Source organism: Trachypithecus francoisi, unplaced genomic scaffold (genome assembly GCF_009764315.1).
Source record: "Trachypithecus francoisi isolate TF-2019V2 unplaced genomic scaffold, Tfra_2.0 Lachesis_group0, whole genome shotgun sequence".
Classification (NCBI taxonomy): Eukaryota; Metazoa; Chordata; class Mammalia; order Primates; family Cercopithecidae; genus Trachypithecus; species Trachypithecus francoisi.
Window position 1 is genome coordinate 88,562,113 of NW_022681453.1, and position 20,946 is coordinate 88,583,058.

Genomic DNA, 20,946 nt, shown 5'->3' on the forward strand with positions numbered 1-20,946 from the left:
CCCTCAGGCTAAATATGGCTCTTTGGTGATTTTTTTTTTTTTTTTTAACATTTAAAGTGGCCCTTACTTAAGGTTTATTTTCATCTGAATACAAATTTTGAGTCAACCACATCTTATCATTTTCCCTGTGCCCTGCTACTATTTAGGTGCAGCCCTATGATGCCACTAAGAACACTGGCTTTTGAGATCTGCTTTTATTCTTTATTCTCTTCCCTTTACTTTTTTCTGTTCTCCTGTAAATATAGGCTCTTGTTGGCTTACCCAGGAACCCAACAGTCTTTTACAACTATTTCTCTAAAAAACACACATTCTTTAGGGAGTGCCAAGCCCACATGACATTTGTTAATCTCTGAATTCCGTGCACTGACAGCAACTGTCTCACTTATGGCAAAACAGAAAACAGCAATTTAAAGACTGTATATCCTAAGTCCAGTGGAAATGCTCCCCACCCAAATGGAGGCCATTTTTTTATGAGGAAGCCATTCATAATTCAAGTGTTTGACTTTCCATGAGAAGTTAAATCTTTTAAAAGCCATAAACAATGATTATGACTAAGTTCTCATTTTGGGGGTCTCAGTGTCACTTCCATGAAAGGGCAGATATATTAAGAACTGGAAGGAAATAATCCATTTACTAACAAACTAACCTGTCTCGCTGCCCATTTCTTACAGAGCCAATTACCCTGGTCACAAAACATAATTTTTTTTTAAACAGAAAAATATATCCCTTTTCAGAGGTTGAATTGGTGCCAAATTCTTCACTGGAAATAAAAGTACAAGCACATACAACTCTAAAATATTCAGAGGTCAAAATTTAATACATACAAGCAAATCCCCACACACTGTTCATCAGGAATCATTTTGTTCTGGAAGGTAAATTTTTCTCTTTGTGTCCTTTTTAGTAACTTGTAAAAGAATTTGTTATAGGTTCTACATTTTTGTCAAAGTGTGTCACAAAGATTTAATGATATAAGGAACAATGGTACTCTTGTATGTTGTGTGAAATTCTTCACCTCGTTCAAGTACAAATCTATTGAAAAATAGAAAAACTACCAAGTGCATTATCCTGAATAATAATAAACAACAGGTTTTATCTAATTCTTCATCCTAAGCAAAATACGTTGAGGAAGACTTTCTGAGATGACTGGGAAATAAAGGAGAGAAACAGATAAAACTCAAATGAGTTGATTAAAAAGACCACAACAGGTAAGTTTTGTCTACATGCTTTCCTTTGCTTTGTCACTTTCAGAGAGTGTGATTTCCTCAGTACTCGGAGAGGTTTCCAGTAGCCTAAAGTGTTCATGTAGGGTTGGCAATGACCTGACGAAGTTATACATCCTTAGACGCAGCCTCGGCCGAGTCACTGAAGAAAATGACTTCCTTTTCCCAATAGACGATAGCGATGTCAACACTTTGGAAGCTTCACTCTGGAAGATTTTTGTTCTAACAGTGTACAGGATAAAAATTTGCAATCCCTGCAGATAGAACAACAGTTTAATGTTGGGTAAGTGCTGAGATACAGTATCAAGGAAGACATTTTATTTCACTCTTCCACCCATTCTTCTCATCTGCATGGCACTTCCCTAACTTGAATTTGCCAGTCTGCAGCTGCCATGCACTTTTTAATCTAAGAGGGTTGAGGCAAAGTTTTTCCCATATACAAAGATCTACATGGAATAGTACAGTAGCAGATGTAGAAGATCTGTGTTCAGGTCCTGGGTTGCCACTAGCTGCTGTGTAAATGTGCTTATTTCCTAATCCTGATCATCTTCAACTTCCTGAAGGAGGAAGATTAACTATGAAATACCTAATTCTTCTTCCAGTTCTAACATTCTGTGATTCCATATTTCTTTGAGTTTTAGTAACATAACTAGAAATTTGTGCACTTAAGGACAAAAAAAAGTAAAGCCCTTCTAGTCACTGCTTTTCTGTACTTTACATATGAAGACCAGATGTACATGAGAAATTGAGCCACAAAACACTGAATAATATTTTCTACATGTTTCCAGTAAAAACTACCATTTATTGAAGTCATATTAGTATCAGACCCTTGCTTTTCCCTTAATCCTCCTCATTTGATCATTCTCATGTAATCCTCGCATCAACCCAATACAACAAGCCTTATCATCCACATGTTTCAGATAAGGAAGCTAAAGTTCAGATAAACTAAGTAGTTTGTCCAAGATCACCCAACCAGTACTCAGTGAAGTCTGGAATTGAATTCTTACATCTTTGGCTCCAAAACCCCTCCTCTATCCAACATACGGTGCTGCCTACACTGTTGCCTGTAACAGTAATAGAAAGTGACTGCAAAGTGTATCATAGTTTTTAAGATGCCTCTGCTAATTCTTTATTAATATCCTTTGTGGAAATAACAGATTAAATAGCATCTGTAGTTAAGTTGATAATATTGTGCTAATGTCAGTTTCTTGATTTTGACAGTATACTATGGCCATATAAGATATTATCATTTGGGAAAGCTGGACAAAGAATATGTGGGGGCTGTACTATTTTTCCAAAATTTTTTATTAAATCATTTCAAAATGAAAAGTTATTTTTAAAAATAAATATCCATGGATGTCTCCCACATTGGCATCTATAGGGCCCCAACCCTTTTAAGGGTTTATTTTTGGAATCATATTCTGTCAGTACTGTTATTGAAGACTTCTGGTACTGTGGAAAGACCCTGACTGATAGTTCAACTAAAATATCAGTAAGTGTTGGCAAGAGAGTCTCTGACCAAAAGTAGAAAAAATAGCTTCCTTATTACTCAACAGGTGGTATCTAACACATCAGAAGAAAGGCCCTTATGAGAGTGTGTGCTTGGAGACACAGGTTTCAGAAGGGCAGGAGTAGTCATTGGCCATCCTGATTGTTCAAGGGAGAGAAATTTATCTGGGGCACACGAGAAATCCAGTTCCTAGAAAACCATCTTTTTTTGTGGCATACACTATTTCATCTGATTTTTCCAGAATTTAAATTCTAAGGTAAAACTAAGATTCAATCAAATTTCTGTTGGTACAATAATTAGGAAAAGACCCTAGACCATGGATAATTCATAAAAACACCATCCTGTTGGACCTGTTGGGTGGACTCCCAGTATTTCCATGCTTCCTAAAATCCCACAAATATTATTTGAAAAGAAAAAATGTGTAGGTCAGATTGATTACCACTAACACAAAGATCAAATTGTGCCTTCTAAGTAATATCTGTAGCAAATAGTAAATGTTTATTAGAATTATAGCAATAGAAATCTAGACGTTTTATGTGTGAACAAATCTAGTTATTCCTACACTTCAATGTACATAGAAATCACCTGAGGTCCTTGTTTAAAATGAAGAGTCCCAGCTCCTATGCCTGTAGATTCTGATTGAGTAGGTAAGTGGTGAGGCCCAGGAATCAGCATTTTAACATACTACGTAAGTTCTGATGTAAATAATATTCAGATCCATTTTACAAAACACTGTGTTGATTTTAACACACATATTGCCCCCCCACCCCATTTTGTATTTTGCATAGCTCACCCACAGAGGTTATGTGATTTTCCTGTAATCATAGGAATCAGTGGTAAAGCTGGATAACAGCCTGAGTTTCCTGACTTTTAGCTCCATGTCCTTGCCACATTGTCACACTCTATTTTACCATGTGTAATTTTTATCATTTTACCATTAACAATTTTTACCATTTTACCATTAACATTTTGTTACGGACCTCTCTTTTATAATGTCCCCTTCTTATGCATGGAGAAGAGAATATCCTTCACTATGCCTTCATTCAGATTCCTCCCTAAATTCCTGCTCACTCTGGGCAACAAGCCCATGAATCAATTGGCAATGTCAGATTAGGCTTACCCTATTTATTGACCTTCTAGGAGTTTCCATTAGATATTGACAATCGTAAAGAACTGCTTATATCCATGTAAATTTAGTAGCAGGCACCCCTCCATTATCTAAGAGAATTAATCCTAAAAGGCACTGGAGAGGGCTACCTGGGATAAAGGATGAGGTTCTTAAAGGCATTAAATATGGTGGTAGCAATTCAAAAAGCCAGGCAGCTATCCAACTGCATTATATAGTCTGATCAAATGCCTTTCCTAACAATTTCCATTTTGTATCAAAGACTTTCCTCCTTAATGATATTTTACCATAGCCAGAAACAGCCAACATGGCACCAGCTTCACACCGTAGTTACCGTTCTTAGCAACTTAATGGGATAGTCATCAAAATTGCAGTTTCTTCAAGAAATACAGAATAGCTCATCCTGATATTCAATAAAGATGTTATCTACTGTGAAAGATATGCACAAGCAAGTTCCTCGCACTCAGAGAACTGATATTCTAGTTGGGGAGATGAGAAGAGTTTGCATAAAAAGTTAATTTTATAGGGTAAAAAGCAGAGGGGACAAAAACATTTACAAAACAATATTTTTATTTGATAATGAGTCATATTTCTTCATTTAGTTGATAGTTAATAAAGCTAGAATGAAAGTCAATACCACAAAGAAATAAAGCCCATCAATAAATAATCTGTGTAGATTGTATCAATGTCACTTTGATAATGTACTAAAGTTACATAAGATGTGATCATTGGAAAAGTTGAGGAAAGGGTACAGGGGAATTCTCCATACTATTTGCAACTTCTTATGGGTCTAAAATTATTTCAAAATGATTTATTTTTTAAAAGAGATGACATAAGAATGGGGAAAAATACAAGAAGTTTGGTTCCTTCTCAGGCTTTATTTTCACAACATAAAATTTCCATGCGTCTATAGAGTGTCTATGAATAAAGGTGATTGCCAAGAATTAAATGCTAAGCTAATTCATAGTTTATGTGTCATGGTATCTAAAGAAAAATTATCAACTAGAAAAGTCCTCATTAATGTTTACCAACTATCCACTAAATAGTTACTCAAAAATCACTACCATTAATGAGAGATTCCTTAAAGTAAGAAAGTCAAAATAACAGGACATTCCAATATAAAAGGACTGGCAAAACATTAAAAACATTTAAACATAGAGTTAAGTATAAGAAAATACAGTTAATAATTATCAAACATAATCTAAGTATTATAAATATTTCTTAAAAGACAATAATGTAGACAGTATAACTCAACCACAACATGAGAACTTGGCACCGTCGGCGGGTTGGGCGCGGTGGCCACTTTGCTCGCTGGGTCCACGAAGTGGGCACCGCTCCCGCTTCCCACCCCAGTCTGCTGAAGCGTGACCCCAGTTCTACATCTCGGGCCTGGCCCCCACGTTCCATGTGCAAGTGTGGCACCTCCCCAGGCCCAGTTCCACCCGGGGCCCCTCTCTGCTTGCTCTTCGTGCCTGCCTGACTGCACTGCTCTCCCACCTGTGGGCGGCTGGGCCCGGCCCCATCACGGCAGTTCCCAGGGGCGGGTTCCCAGGCCGGTGGACTCTGGGGGCGCTCCCTGGGGCAGGCTCTGGGGACTGCCTGCCTCAGCATCTGCACTTGAGGACCCATAGCCTGCGCCTGTACTCTACTGCAGCCGGAGTCATGGCAGCGGCCACTTCAGATGGTCTGCCGCTGGCATCACTAGGAAGCAATCTCAATAAATATCAAAACTGAAAATTCTCAAAAAGTTCTAACAATCATGTGGATTCCTTGAATTATTCCCTTGCCTTTAGGGTTCATGGTCTGGAGTTTCAGGAGTGAGCTTTCAGAAGGGGCTCCTTTCCTTGCCCTGTGCAGGTAGTTCAGTGGTGATGTTTGTTCATACAGATGATCCTAGTAGGGTGTGAGTACTTTAAGGGAGAAGTATCATTCTACTGAAGTTTAATGAATTCTGCCAGCTTAGAGAAGACACGTTTCCGTACGACAGAGAGTAAAGGCCATTGAGTAATTTCATTGCTCTTCCATCACAGTAAAGAGCAATGTTCACTGTGGGAGGAGGCATAGGCTAACAAGTGTAAAGAGAAATTCTGATTTCAAGATGTCTTTCAACGTCCAGTGCCATGACTCACGCCTTTAATCCCAACACTTTCAGAGACTGAGGCGGGTGGATCACTTGAGGTCAGGAGTTCGAGACCAGCCTGGCCAACATGGTGAAACCCTGTCTGTATTGAAAATACAAAAATTAGCCAGGTGTGCTGGCACACTCCTGTAATCCCAGGTACTCAGGAGACTGGGGTATGAGAATTGCTTGAACCCAGGAGGCAGAGGTTGCAGTGAGCTGAGATCATGCCACTTCACTCCAGTCTGGGTGACAGAGCGAGACCGTGTCTCAAAAAATAAATAAATAAATAAATGATGTCATTCAATAATGCATCTTTGTTTTATTTAAAAGTCTTGACATTTCTTCACACATAATACATAACTACAAAGTTTAAAAAAAAACAAGTCTCTAAAGTCAAACAAATTTATTTTTATCCACTATTTTGGTTTATCTTCATCACTATTTTCATGATGGTAAAATCAGAAGGTGGCCAAAATCCAAATGTTTACCTTTGTAGAATTATTTCCAAAGGAAAAATATATAACTTTTTTCAGAATTTTAAAACAAAGTGTGAATTTAATTTTTTGAAGGTTTGTGGTTAAGTATATCCTTGAGATAAGACTCAAGGAATAAAAGTATCTTCAGTCCAATGTAAAATTATGCCACAAAAACACTTCAAGAAATTCAGATTTTCAGAAAGGAATGAAGAATACTAGAAATCATAGGTATATGACTGAATATAAAAATTCTTTTCTCTTAATTTTCTTAAAATACATGTCTAAAGCAAAAATAAGAACATTGCTTAGTAGGGTTTGTAATGTATGCAGATGTAATATATAAAGGTATAATATGAGAGAAGGGAGATGGCAAGGGGACTTATATTGTTATAAGATTCTTAGCTATTACTGGAAAGTAGTAAAATATTAGCTCTAAGTTGACAATGAAAAGTTAAGGATGTATAAAGTATCCCTAAATTGACCACAAAAATGCAAAGAAGTATTGCTTAATAACTGAAATATAAATTAAAATTAGAATCCTAATAACATTAAATGTATCCAAAAGTAGGCAAAAAAGGAGAAACAGGAATAAAAAATAGAATGACCACAGAAAACAAATAGGAAAATGATAGATGCAAATTAACCCATATCAAAAAATACATTAGATCTACATGGACTAAACACTCAATTAAAAGAGATTGCCACCATGGATAAAAAGGTAAGACTTGTATTTGCTGTCACATGATACACACTTAAAATGTAAAGACACAAATAGATTGAGAGTAAATGGATGAAAACATATATATCATGCAACCAATGTGCATAAAGTTGGATATCAGATAAAGTAGAGTTTATGACAAAAAGTATTATTGGAGGTAAAGAAACCTTTTTATCTAAATTATAAAATTATCAACTCATTCAAAAGATATAACAATAATAAATGTACATGCATCTGATAGTAGAACCTCCAAATATGTGATGCAAAAATGGACAGAATTAAGGAAATACACAAATTTACAATCATAGGTGGAGATTTTAATACCCCTTTTTTGGCAATTGAGAGAATCAGACAAAAATATTGGTAAGGATAGAACATTTGTGCACCATTAACAATCACTTTGACACAACCTTTTTTAGAATACTTTAACAACTTCAGAATACACATTTTCTTCCAGAGTAAATGTTTTATTCACCAAAATAGACCAAATGTTGGGCCATAAAACCAGACTCAATAAATTTTAAAGAATTGAAAGAAAACCTTCAGCCAATCCCACAGAAGTCTAAGCTTCAACAACAACTGTAACACTGTCTACATCAATCATGGTGAGGAGCTGCCATGAACCCCTTGCATAGGAGAAAAGGAAAGAATATGTGTCCCAATCCAGCTACTTGACAAAAAACTCTCCTACTCTAAGAAGAGGGACTAAAGTGGTCCAACCCTATTGTTACTATATACCTAAGCATCTAGAGCATCCAGAAAAACATGACCTCACCAAAAAATAAGTAAATAGATAAAAAAGAAGGCACCAGTGACCAATCCCAGAGAGACAGAGATATGTGACCTTTCAGACAGGGAATTCAAAATAGCTATTTTGAGGAAGCACAACAAAAATTCAAGATAACATAGAGACAAAATTCAGAATCCTATCAAATAAATTTAACAAAGAGATTGAAATAACTAAAAAGAATTAAGCAGAAATTCTGGAGGTGAAAAATGCAACTGACATATACTGAAGAAAGCATCAGAGTCTCTTTTTTTTTTTTTTTTTTTTGAGGCGGAGTCTCGCTCTGTCGCCCGGGCTGGAGTGCAGTGGCCGGATCTCAGCTCACTGCAAGCTCCGCCTCCCGGGTTTACGCCATTCTCCTGCCTCAGCCTCCCGAGTAGCTGGGACTACAGGCGCCCGCCACGTCGCCCGGCTAGTTTTTGTATTTTTTTTAGTAGAGACGGGGTTTCACCGTGTTAGCCAGGATGGTCTCGATCTCCTGACCTCGTGATCTGCCCGTCTCGGCCTCCCAAAGTGCTGGGATTACAGGCTTGAGCCACCGCGCCCGGCCAGCATCAGAGTCTCTTAACAGCAGAATTAATCAAGCAAAAGAAAGAATGAGTGAACTTGAAGACAGGCTATTTGAAAATACACAGTCAGAGGAGACAGAAGAAAGAGGAATAAAAATTAATGATGCATGCCCACAAGATCTAGAAAATAGCCCCTAAAGGAAAAGTCTAAGAGCTATTAGCCTGAAAGGGAGGTAGAGAGAGAGGTTCGTGTAGAAAGTTTATTCAAAGAAATAATAATAGAGAACTTCCCAAACCTAGAGAAAGCTATCAATACTCAAGTATAAGAAGATTACAGAACACCACGCAGATTAGACCCCAATAATACAACTTCAAGATATAATAACAAAATTCCCAAAGATCAAGGATAAAGAAAGGATCCTAAAAGCAGCAAGAGAAAATAAACAAATAATATACAAAGGAGTTTCAATTTGTTTGGCAGCAGCCTTCCCAGTGGAAACCTTATAACCCAAGAGAGAGTGACATGACATATTTAAAATGATGAAGGAAAAAAACTTCTAGCCTAAAATAGCATATCTGGTGAAAATATCCTTCAAACATGAAGGAGAAATTGAGATTTTCCCAGACAAACAAAACCTGAGGGATTTCATCAACACCAGACCTGTCCTACAAGAAATGTTAAAAAGAGTTCTTCAATCTGAAAGAAAATGAGCAATAAGAAATTATCTTAAAGTACAAAACTCACTGGTATTAGTAAGTACACAGAAAAAATAGAATATTGTAACACTATAATTGTGGTGTATAAACTACTTATATCTTGAGCAGAAAGATTAAAAGATGAACGTATCAAAATAATAACTATAGCAACTTCTCAAGACAGTATAATAAGATATAAATAGAAAAAAAAAGTTATAGAGTTTTTATTAGTTTTCTCTTTGCTTATTTGTTAGTTTATGCAATCAGTGTTGTCATCAGCTTAAAATGATGGGTTATAAAATATTATTTGCAAGCCTTGTGGCAACCTCAAATCAAAAAACATACAATAGATACACACAAAATAAAAAGCAAAGAGTTAAAACACGTCACCAAAGAAAAATCATCTTCACTAAAAGGAATACAGAAAAGAAGGAAGAGGAGACCAGAAAACAAGTAACAAAATGGCAGAGTAAGTCATTACGTATCAATAATAACACAACTGAACTAAACTCTGCAATCAAAAGAGTGGCTGAATGAAGGAAAAAACAAGACCCAATGATATGTTGCCTACAAGAAACAAACCACCTATAAAAACACACATAGACTGAAAATAAACGGGTGGAGAAAGATACTCCACAGAAACCAAAAAAGAGCAGAAGTAGCTTTACTTAGAAAAAATAGATTTCAAGACAAAAACTGTAAAAAGAAAGAAAAAAGTTCACTATACAATGATTAAAAAGGTCAATTCAGCAAGAGGATATAACAATTGTAAATATATATATGCCAAATACATATATAAATACATAAATATATATGTACATATACATATATGTGTATATATACAAAAATACATATATAAATATAGATACATATATGTATATATGCACATATATAAATATATATACATATATATGCCCAATACATATATATAAATAAAACATTATTAGAGCTAATGAGAGATATATGCCCTAATACAACAATAGCTAGAGATTTCAACACCCTATTTTCAGCATTGGATGATCTTCCAGACAGAAAATCAACAAAGAAATATCAGAATTACTCTGCTCTATAGACTAAATGGGCCTAATAGATAATTATAGAACATTTCATCCAAGGGCTGCAGAATACACAGCCTTCTCCTCAGCATGTGGATCATTCTCAAAGATAGACCATATGTTAAAACATAAAACAAACATTTAAAAATTCAAAAAAATGATATTATATCAAGTATCTTCTCTGAACACAACACAGTAAAACTAGAAATCAATAACGAGAGGTATTTTGGAAACTATACAAACACATAGAACTCAACAATATACTCCTCAATTACCAGTGAGTCAAGAAAGAAATTAAAAGGGAAGTTGAAAAGTGTCTTGAAACAAATGAAAATGGAAACTCAACATACTAAGACTTATGGGACACAGTGAAAGCAGTACTAAGAGGAAATTTATTGTAATAAGTGCCCACATCAAAAAAAACAGAAAAGCTTCGAATAAACAACCTAATGATGCATCTTAAGGAGCTAGAAAAGCAAGAGCAAATCAAAACCAAAATTAGTAGAAGAAAATAAATAATAAAGATCACAGTAGAAATAAGTGAAATTGAAATGAAGAAAACGAAAGATTGATGAAACAAAAAGTTATTTTAAAAGATCAAAAAAATTGACATTTAGTCAGACTAACTAAAAGGGGAGAAGACCCAAACAAATAAGATCAGAGATGAAAAAGGAGACATAACAACTGATACCACAGAGGTATCAGTTTAATTTAAAGGATCATTAGTGTCTACTATGAGCAACTTATGCCAATAAATTAGAAAACGTAAAAGAAATGGACAAATTTCTACACACGAACAACCTACCAAGATTGAATCATGAAGAAATACAAAACCTGAATAGACCAGTAGCAAGTAATGAGATTGAAGCTGTAATAAAAAGTTTCCTAGCAAAGAAAAGCCCAGGAATTGTGGCTTCACTGCTGAATTTTACCAAACATTTAAAGACGAACTAACACCAATCCAACTCAAACTACTCCAAAAAATAGAGGCAGAAGGAATACTTCTAAACTCATTCCATGAGGCCAGTATTACCCTGGTGCCAAAACCAGAAAAAGGCGCATTAGAAAAAAGAAAGAAAGAAACTATAGGCCAATATATCTGATGAACATTGATGCAAAAATCCTCAACAAAATTCTAAAAAACCGAATTCAGCAACACACTAAAAAGGTCATTCATTGTGAAAAAGTGGGATTTTCCCAGAAATGCAAGGATGGCCTACATATGCAAATCAATCAATGTGATATACCATATTAACAAAATGAAGGACAACACCCACATGATCATTTCAACTGATGCTAAAAAAATTTTTTTATAAAATTCAACATCTCTTCATGGTAAAAAACTCTTAAAGACTGGGGATAGAAAGAGCATACTTCAACTCAATAAAAGCTGTATATGACAGACTCATAGCTAGTATCACGCTGAATGGGGAAAAACTGAAAGCCTTTCCTCTAAGATCTGGAACACAACAAGGATACCCACTTTCACCACTGTTATTCAACATAGTACTGGAAGTCCTAGCCAGAGCAATTAGATAAGAGAAAGCAATAAAAAAAACTAAATTGGAAAGGAATAAATCAAATTATCCTTGTTTGCAGATGATATGATCTCATATTTGGAAAAAACTGAAGACTCCACAAGAAAAAAAAAAAGATTAGAACTGATAAATTCAGTAAAGTTGCAGGATACAAAATTAACATACATAAGTCAGTAGCATTTCTATATGCCAACATCAAACAACTTGAAAAAGGAATTAAGGGCTGGGCATGGTGGCTCACGCCTGTAATCCCAGCACTTTGGGAGGCCGAGATGGGTGGATCATTGAGGTCAGGAGATTGAGACCATCCTGGCTAACATGGTGAAACCCTGTCTCTACTAAAAATACAAAAAATTAGCTAGGCGTGGTGGCACATGCCTGTAGTCCCAGCTACTCAGGAGGCTGAGGCAGGAGAATTGCTTGAACCTGGGAGGCAGAAGTTGCAGTGAGCTGAGGTTGTGCCACTGCACTCCAGGCTGGGTGACAGAGTGAGACTCTGTCTCAAAAAAAAAAAAAAAAAATGAATTAAGAAAGCAATCCTATTTACAAAAGCTACAAATAAACAAAATGCAATACCTTGGAATTAGCTTAATCAAAAAAGTGAAAGATCTCTACAACGAAAACTCTGAAACCTGCATGCAACAAATTGAAGAGGACACAAAAAATGGAAAGAGATTCCATGTTCATAGATTGGAAAATCAATATTTTAAAACTGTCCACACTACTCAAAGCAATCTACAGATTCTATGCAATCTCTACCAAAACACCAATGGTATTCTTCACAGAAAAAGAAAAAATGATCCTAAAATTTATATGGAACCTCAAAAGACCTAGAATAGTCAAAGGTATCATGAGCAAAAAGAACAAAACTGGAGGAATCACATTACTTGACTTCAATTATACAGAGCTGTACTATGAAAACAACATGGTACTGGCATAAAAACAGAAACAAAACAGGCAGACATAAAAACAGGCAGAAATACAGATGTTCTTTGAAACCAATGAGAACAAAGACACAATGTACCCAAATCTTTGGGACACATTTAAAGCAGTGTTTAAGGGAAATTTATAGCACTAAATGCCCACAAAAGAAAGCAGGAAAGATCTAAGATTGACACTGTAACATCAAAATTAAAAGAACTAGAGAAGCAAGAGCAAACAAATTCAAAAGCTAGCAGAAGACAAGAAATAACTAAGATCACAGCAGAACCAAAGGAGATAGACATGAAAAACCCTTTTAAAACTCAATGAATCCAGGACCTGGTTTTTTGAAAAGATAGACCACTAGCCAGAATAATAAAGAAGAAAAGAGGACAGGCGTGGTGGCTCATGCCTGTAATCCCAACACTTTGGGAGACAAAGGCAGGTGGATCATGAGGTCAGGAGTTCGGGACTAGCCTGACCAACATGGTGAAACCCCATCTCTACTAAAACTACAAAAATTAGCCAGGCATGACTGTGCATGCCAGTAATCCCAGATACTTGGGAGGCTGAGGCAGGAGAATATCTTGAACCCAGGAAGCAGAGGTTGCAGTGAGCTGTGGTTGCACCACTGTACTCCAGCCTGGATGACAGACCGAGACTCTGTCTAAAAAAAAAAGAAGAAGAAGAAGAAGAAAAGAGAGAAGAATCAAACAGACACGGTAAAAAATGATAAAGGAGATATCACCACCGATCCCACAGAAATACAAACTACCATCAGAGACTACTATAAAAACCTCTATGCAAATAAACTAGAAAATCTAGAAGAAATGAATAAGTTCCTGGACACACACACCCTCCCAAGTCTAAACCAGGAAGAAATCAAATCCTGAATAGACCAATAACAAGTTCTGAAACTGAGGCATTAAGTAATAGCCTACCAATCAAAAAAAAGTAAAAGTCCAGGACCAGACAGATTCACAGCTGAATTCTATCAGAGGTACAAAGGGGAGCTGGTACCATTCCTTCTAAAACTATTTCAAACAATTGAAAGAGAGAGAATTCTCCCTAACTCATTTTAGGAGGCTAACATCATCCTGATACTAAAACCTAGCAGAGACACAACAAAAAAAGAAAATTTCAGGCCAATATCCCTGATGAACATCGATGTGAAAATCCTCAATAAAATACTGGCAAACCAAATATGGCAGCACATCAAAAAGCTTATCCACCATGATCAGGTCGGCTTCATCCCTGGTGTGCAAGGCTGGTTCAACATGTGCAAATCAATAAATGTAATCCATCACATCAACAGAATCAATGACAAAAACCACATGATTATCTCAATAGATGCAGAAAAGGCTTTGACAAAATTCAACACCCCATCATGCTAAAAACTCTCAATAAACTAGGTATTGATGAAACACATCTCAAAATAATAAGAGCTATTTATGACAAACCCACAGCCAGTATCATACTGAATGGGCAAAAACTGGAAGCATTCCCTTTGAAAACTGGCACAAGACAGGGATGCCCTCTCTCACCACTCCTATTCAACATAGTGTTGGAAGTTCTGACCAGGGCAATCAGGCAAGAGAAAGAAATAAAGGGTATTCAAATAGGAAAAGAGGAAGTCAAATTGTCTCTGTTTGCAGATGACATGATTGTATCTTTAGAAAACCCCATCGTTTCAGCCCAAAATCTCCTTAAGCTGATAAACAACTTCAGCAATGTCTCAGGATACAAAATCGCTGTGTAAAAATAACAAGCATTCCTATACACCAAGAACAGATAAACAGAGAGCCAAATCATGAGTAAACTCCCATTCACAATTGCTACAATGAGAATAAAATATATAGGAATACAACTTACAAGGTATGTGAAGCACCTCTTCAAGGAGAACTACAAGCTACTGCTCAAGGAAATAAGAGAGGACACAAATAAATGGAAAAACATTCCATGCTCATGGATAGGAATAATTAATATCGTGAAAATGGCCATACTGCCCAAAGTAATATATAGATTCAATGCTATTCCCATCAAACTACCATTGACATTCTTCATAGAATCAGAAAAAAAATACTTTAAATTTCATATGGAACCAAAAAATAGCCCGCATAGCCAAGACAATCCTAAGTGAAAAGAACAAAGCTGGAGGCATCATGCTATCTGACTTCAAACTATACTACAAGGCTACAGTAACCAAAACATCATGGTACTTGTATCAAAACAGATATATAGACCAATGGAACAGAACAAGACCTCAGAAATAACATCACACATCCACAACCATCTGATCTTTGACAAACCTGACACACACAAGCAATGGGGAAAGAATTCCCTACTTTAAAAAATGGGGCGGAGCAAGATGGCCAAATAGGAACAGCTCCAGTCTCCAGCTCCCAGCGCGAGCGACACAGAAGATGGGTGATTTCTGCATTTTCAACTGAGGTACCGGGTTCATCTCACTAGGGAGTGCTGGAAACTCAGTGCTGGTCAGCTGCTGCAGCCCGACCAGCGAGAGCTGAAGCAGGGCGAGGCATCGCCTCACCTGGGAAGCGCAAGGGGGAAGGGAATCCCTTTTCCTAGCCAGGGGAACTGAGACACACAACACCTGGAAAATCGGGTAACTCCCACCCCAATACTGTGCTTTACCAAGGGTCTTAGCAAACGGCACACCAGGAGATTATATCCCACACCTGGCCAGGAGGGTCCCAGGCCCATGGAGCCTCCCTCATTGCTAGCACAGCAGTCTGCGATCTAACTGCAAGGCAGCAGCGAGGCTGGGGGAGGGGCACCCGCCATTGCTGAGGCTTAAGTAGGTAAACAAAGCCGCTGGGAAGCTCGAACTAGGTGGAACCCATAGCAGTTCAAGGAGGCCTGCCTGTCTCTGTAGACTCCACCTCTGAGGACAGGGCACAGCTAAAAAAAAAGCAGCAGAAACCTCTGCAGATGCAAACGACCCTGTCTGACAGCCTTGAAGAGAGCAGTGAATCTCCCAACACAGAGGTTGAGATCTGAGAACAGACAGACTGCCTGCTCAAGTAGGTCCCTGACCCCTGAGTAGCCTAACTGGGAAACATCCCCCACTAGGGGCAGACTGACACCCCACACCTCACATGGCGGGGTACACCCCGAGATGAAGCTTCCAAAGCAAGAATCAGACAGGTACACTCGCTGTTCAGCAATATTCTATCTTCTGCAGCCTCTGCTGCTGATACCCAGGCAAACAGAGTCTGGAGTGGACCTCAAGCAATCTCCAACAGATCTACAGCTGAGGGTCCTGACTGTTAGAAGGAAAACTAACAAACAGGAAGGACACCCACACCAAAACCCTATCAGTACGTCACCATCATCAAAGACCAAAGGCAGATAAAACCACAAAGATAGGGAAAAAGCAGGGCAGAAAAGCTGGAAATTCAAAAAATAAGAGCGCATCTCCCCCTCCAAAGGAACGCAGCTCATTGCCAGCAACGGATCAAAGCTGGACGGAGAATGACTTTGACAAGTTGAGAGAAGAAGGCTTCAGTTCATCAAACTTCTCAGAGCTAAAGGAGGAATTACGTACCCAGCGCAAAGAAATTAAAAATCTTGAAAAAAGAATGGAAGAATGGATAACTAGAATAATCAATGCAGAGAGGCCATAAACGAACTGACAGAGATGAAAACCATGACACGAGAAATATGGGACAAATGCACAAGCTTCAGTAACCGACTCAATCAACTGGAAGAAAGACTATCAGCGATTGAGGATCAAATGAATGGAATGAAGCGAGAAGAGAAGTCTAAAGAAAAAAGAGGAAAAAGAAATGAACAAAGCCTTCAAGAAGTATGGGATTATGTGAAAAGACCAAATCTACGTCTAATTGGGGTGCCTGAAAATGAGGGGGAAAATGGAACCAAGTTGGAAAACACTCTTCAGGATATCATCCAGGAGAACTTTCCCAACCTAGTAAGGCAGGCCAACATTCAGGAAATACAGAGAACGCCACAAAGATACTCCTTGAGAAGAGCAACTCCAAGACACATAATTGTCAGATTCACCAAAGTTGAAATGAAGGAAAAACCGTTAAGGGCAGTCAGAGAGAAAGGTCGGGTTACCCACAAAGGGAAGCCCATCAGACTAATAGCAGATCTCTTGGCAGAAACTCTACAAGCCAGAAGAGAGTGGGGGCCAAAATTCAACATTCTTAAAGAAAAGAATTTTAAACCCAGAATTTTATATCCAGCCAAACTAAGTTTCATAAGTGAAGGAGCAATAAAATCCTTTACAGATAAGTAAATGCTTAGAGATTTTGTCACCACCAGGCCTGCCCTACAAGAGATCCTGAAGGAAGCACTAAACATGGAAAGGAACAACCGGTACCAGCCATTGCAAAAACATGCCAAAATGTAAAGACCATCAATGCTAGGAAGAAACTGCATCAACTAACAGCAAAATAATCAGCTAATATCATAATGACAGGATCAAGTTCACATATAACAATATTAACCTTAAATGTAAATGGACTAAATGGTCCAATTAAAAGACACAGACTGGCAAACTGGATAAAAAGTCAAGACCCATCAGTTTGCTGTATTCAGGAGACCCATCTCACATGCAGAGACACACATAGGCTCAAAATAAAGGGATGGAGGAAGATCTGCCAAGCAAATGGAGAACAAAAAAAAGCAGGGGTTGCAATCCTAGTCTCTGATAAAACAGACTTTAAACCATCAAAGATCAAAAGAGACAAAGAAGGCCATTACATAATGATAAAGAGATCAATTCAACAGGAAGAGCTAACTATCCTAAATATATATGCACCCAATACAGGAGCACCCAGATTCATAAAGCAAGTCCTTAGAGACTTACAAAGAGACTTAGACTCCCATACAATAATAATGGGAGACTTCAACACTCCACTGTCAACATTAGACAGATCAACGAGACAGAAAGTTAACAAGGATATCCAGGAATTGAACTCATCTCTGCAGCAAGCAGACCTAATAGACATCTACAGAACTCTCCACCCCAAATCAACAGAATATACATTCTTCTCAGCACCACATCGCACTTATTCCAAAATTGACCACATAATTGGAAGTAAAGCACTCCTCAGCAAATGTACAAGAACAGAAATTATAACAAACTGTCTCTCAGACCACAGTGCAATCAAACTAGAACTCAGGACTAAGAAACTCAATCAAAACCGCTCAACTACATGGAAACTGAACAACCTGCTCCTGAGTGACTACTGGGTACATAACAAAATGAAGGCAGAAATAAAGATGTTCTTTGAAACCAATGAGAACAAAGATACAACATACCAGAATCTCTGGGACACATTTAAAGCAGTGTGTAGAGGGAAATTTATAGCACTAAATGCCCACAAGAGAAAGCTGGAAAGATCTAAAATTGACACTCTAACATCACAATTAAAAGAACTAGAGAAGCAAGAGCAAACACATTCAAAAGCTAGCAGAAGGCAAGAAATAACTAAGATCAGAGCAGAACTGAAGGAGATAGAGACACAAAAAACCCTCCAAAAAATCAATGAATCCAGGAGTTGGTTTTTTGAAAAGATCAACAAAATTGATAGACTGCTAGCAAGGCGAATAAAGAAGAAAAGAGAGAAGAATCAAATAGATGCAATAAAAAATGATAAAGGGGATATCACCACGGACCCCACAGAAATACAAACTACCATCAGAGAATACTATAAACACCTCTACGCAAATCAACTAGAAAATCTAGAAGAAATGGATAATTTCCTGGACACTTACACTCTCCCAAGACTAAACCAGGAAGAAGTTGAATCCCTGAATAGATCAATAGCAGGCCCTGAAATTGAGGCAATAATTAATAGCCTACCAACCAAAAAAAGTCCAGGACCAGATGGATTCACAGCTGAATTCTACCAGAGGTACAAAGGGGAGCTGGTACCATTCCTTCTGAAACTATTCCAATCAATAGAAAAAGAGGGAATCCTCCCTAACTCATTTTATCAGGCCAACATCATCCTGATACCAAAGCCTGGCAGAGACACAACAAAAAAAGAGAATTTTAGACCAATATCACTGATGAACATCAATGCAAAAATCCTCAATAAAATACTGGCAAACCAAATCCGGCAGCACATCAAAAAGCTTATCCACCATGATCAAGTGGGCTTCATCCCTGGGATGCAAGACTGGTTCAACATATGCAAATCAATAAACATAATGCAGCATATAAACAGAACCAATGACAAACAGAACCATGATTATCTCAATAGATGCAGAAAAGGCCTTTGACAAAATTCAACAGCCCTTCATGCTAAAAGCTCTCAATAAATTCGGTATTGATGGAACGTATCTCAAAATAATAAGAGGTATTTATGACAAACCCACAGCCAGTATCATACTGAATGGGCAAAAACTGGAAGCATTCCCTTTGAAAACTGGCACCAAGACAGGGATGCCCTCTCTCACCACTCCTATTCAACATAGTGTTGGAAGTTCTGGCTAGGGCAATCAGGCAAGAGAAAGAAATAAGGGTATTCAGTTAGGAAAAGAAGAAGTCAAATTGTCCCTGTTTGCAGATGACATGATTGTATATTTAGAAAACCCCATCATCTCAGCCCAAAATCTCCTTAAGCTGATAAGAAACTTCAGCAGGCTGGGTGCGGTGGCTCAAGCCTGTAATCCCAGCACTTTGGGAGGCCGAGGCGGGTGGATCACGAGGTCAGGAGATCGAGACCATCCTGGCTAACACTGTGAAACCCCGTCTCTACTAAAAAAAAAATACAAAAAACTAGCCGGACGAGGTGGCGGGCGCCTGTAGTCCCAGCTACTCGGGAGGCTGAGGCAGGAGAATGGCGGTAAACCTGGAAGGCAGAGCTTGCAGTGAGCTGAGATCCGGCCACTGCACTCCAGCCCGGGTGACAGAGCGAGACTCCGTCTCAAAAAAAAAAAAGAAAAAAAAAAAAAAAAGAAACTTCAGCAAAGTCTCAGGATACAAAATTAATGTGCAAAAATCACAAGCATTCTTATACACCAGTAACAGACAGAGAGCCAGATCATGAATGAACTTCCATTAGCAATTACTTCAAAGAGAATAAAATACCGAGGAATCTAACTTACAAGGGATGTAAAGGACCTCTTCAAGGAGAACTACAAACCACTGCTCAGTGAAATAAAAGAGGACACAAACAAATGGAAGAACATACTATGCTCATGGATAGGAAGAATTAATATCGTGAAAATGGCCATACTGCACAAGGTAATTTATAGATTCAATGCCATCCCCATCAAGCTACCAATGAGTTTCTTCACAGAATTGGAAAAAACTGCTTTAAAGTTCATATGGAACCAAAAAAGAGCCTGCATTGCCAAGACAATCCTAAGTCAAAAGAACAAAGCTGGAGGCATCACACTACCTGACTTCAAACTATACTACAAGGCTACAGTAACCAATACAGCATGGTACTGGTAACAAAACAGAGATATAGACCAATAGAACAGAATAGAGCCCTCAGAAATAACACCACACATCTACAGCCATCTGATCTTTGACAAACCTGAGAAAAACAAGAAATGGGGAAAGGATTCCCTATTTAATAAATGGTACTGGGAAAATTGGCTAGCTATAAGTGGAAAGCTGAAACTGGATCCTTTCCTTACTCCTTATATGAAAATTAATTCAAGATGGATTAGAGACTTAAATGTTAGACCTAACACCATAAAAACCCTAGAAGAAAACCTAGGTAGTACCATTCAGGACATAGGCATGGGCAACGACTTCATGTCTAAAACACCAAAAGCGACAGCAACAAAAGCCAAAATTGACAAATAGGATCTAATTAAACTAAAGAGCTTCTGCACAGCAAAAGAAACTACCATCAGAGTGAACAGGCAACCTACAGAATGGGAGAAGATTTTTGCAATCTACTCATCTGACAAAGGGCTAATATCCAGAACCCACAAAGAACTCAAACAAATTTACAAGAAAAAAACAAACAACCTCATCAAAAAGTGGGCAAAGGATATGAACAGACATTTCTCAAAAGAAGACATGCATGAAGGCAACAAATATATGAAAAAAAAGTTCATCAGCACTGGTCATTAGAGAAATGCAAATCAAAACCACAATGAGATACCATCTCACACCAGTTAGAATGGCAATCATCAGAAAGTCAGGAAACAATAGACGCTGGAGACGATGTGGAGAAGTAGGAATACTTTTACACTGTTAGTGGGAGTGTAAATTAGTTCATCCATTGTTGAAGACAGTGTGGTGATTCCTCA

The 20,946-nt window shown here is 37.8% G+C and overlaps 1 protein-coding gene across 2 annotated transcripts in view; it reads right to left on the bottom strand.

Moving 5' to 3' along the window:
* Positions 1-29: 29 nt before the first annotated feature.
* The window catches only part of ADGRG7 (adhesion G protein-coupled receptor G7), an 86,156-nt gene continuing 65,239 nt past the window's right edge, over positions 30-20,946 (bottom strand). For both annotated transcript variants that reach the window (XM_033211471.1, XM_033211472.1), the window contains one exon: positions 30-1,474. In XM_033211471.1, the coding sequence (XP_033067362.1) occupies positions 1,217-1,474 (258 nt within the window). In that variant the 3' untranslated portion in view covers positions 30-1,216. The remainder of the gene's footprint in view (positions 1,475-20,946) is intronic.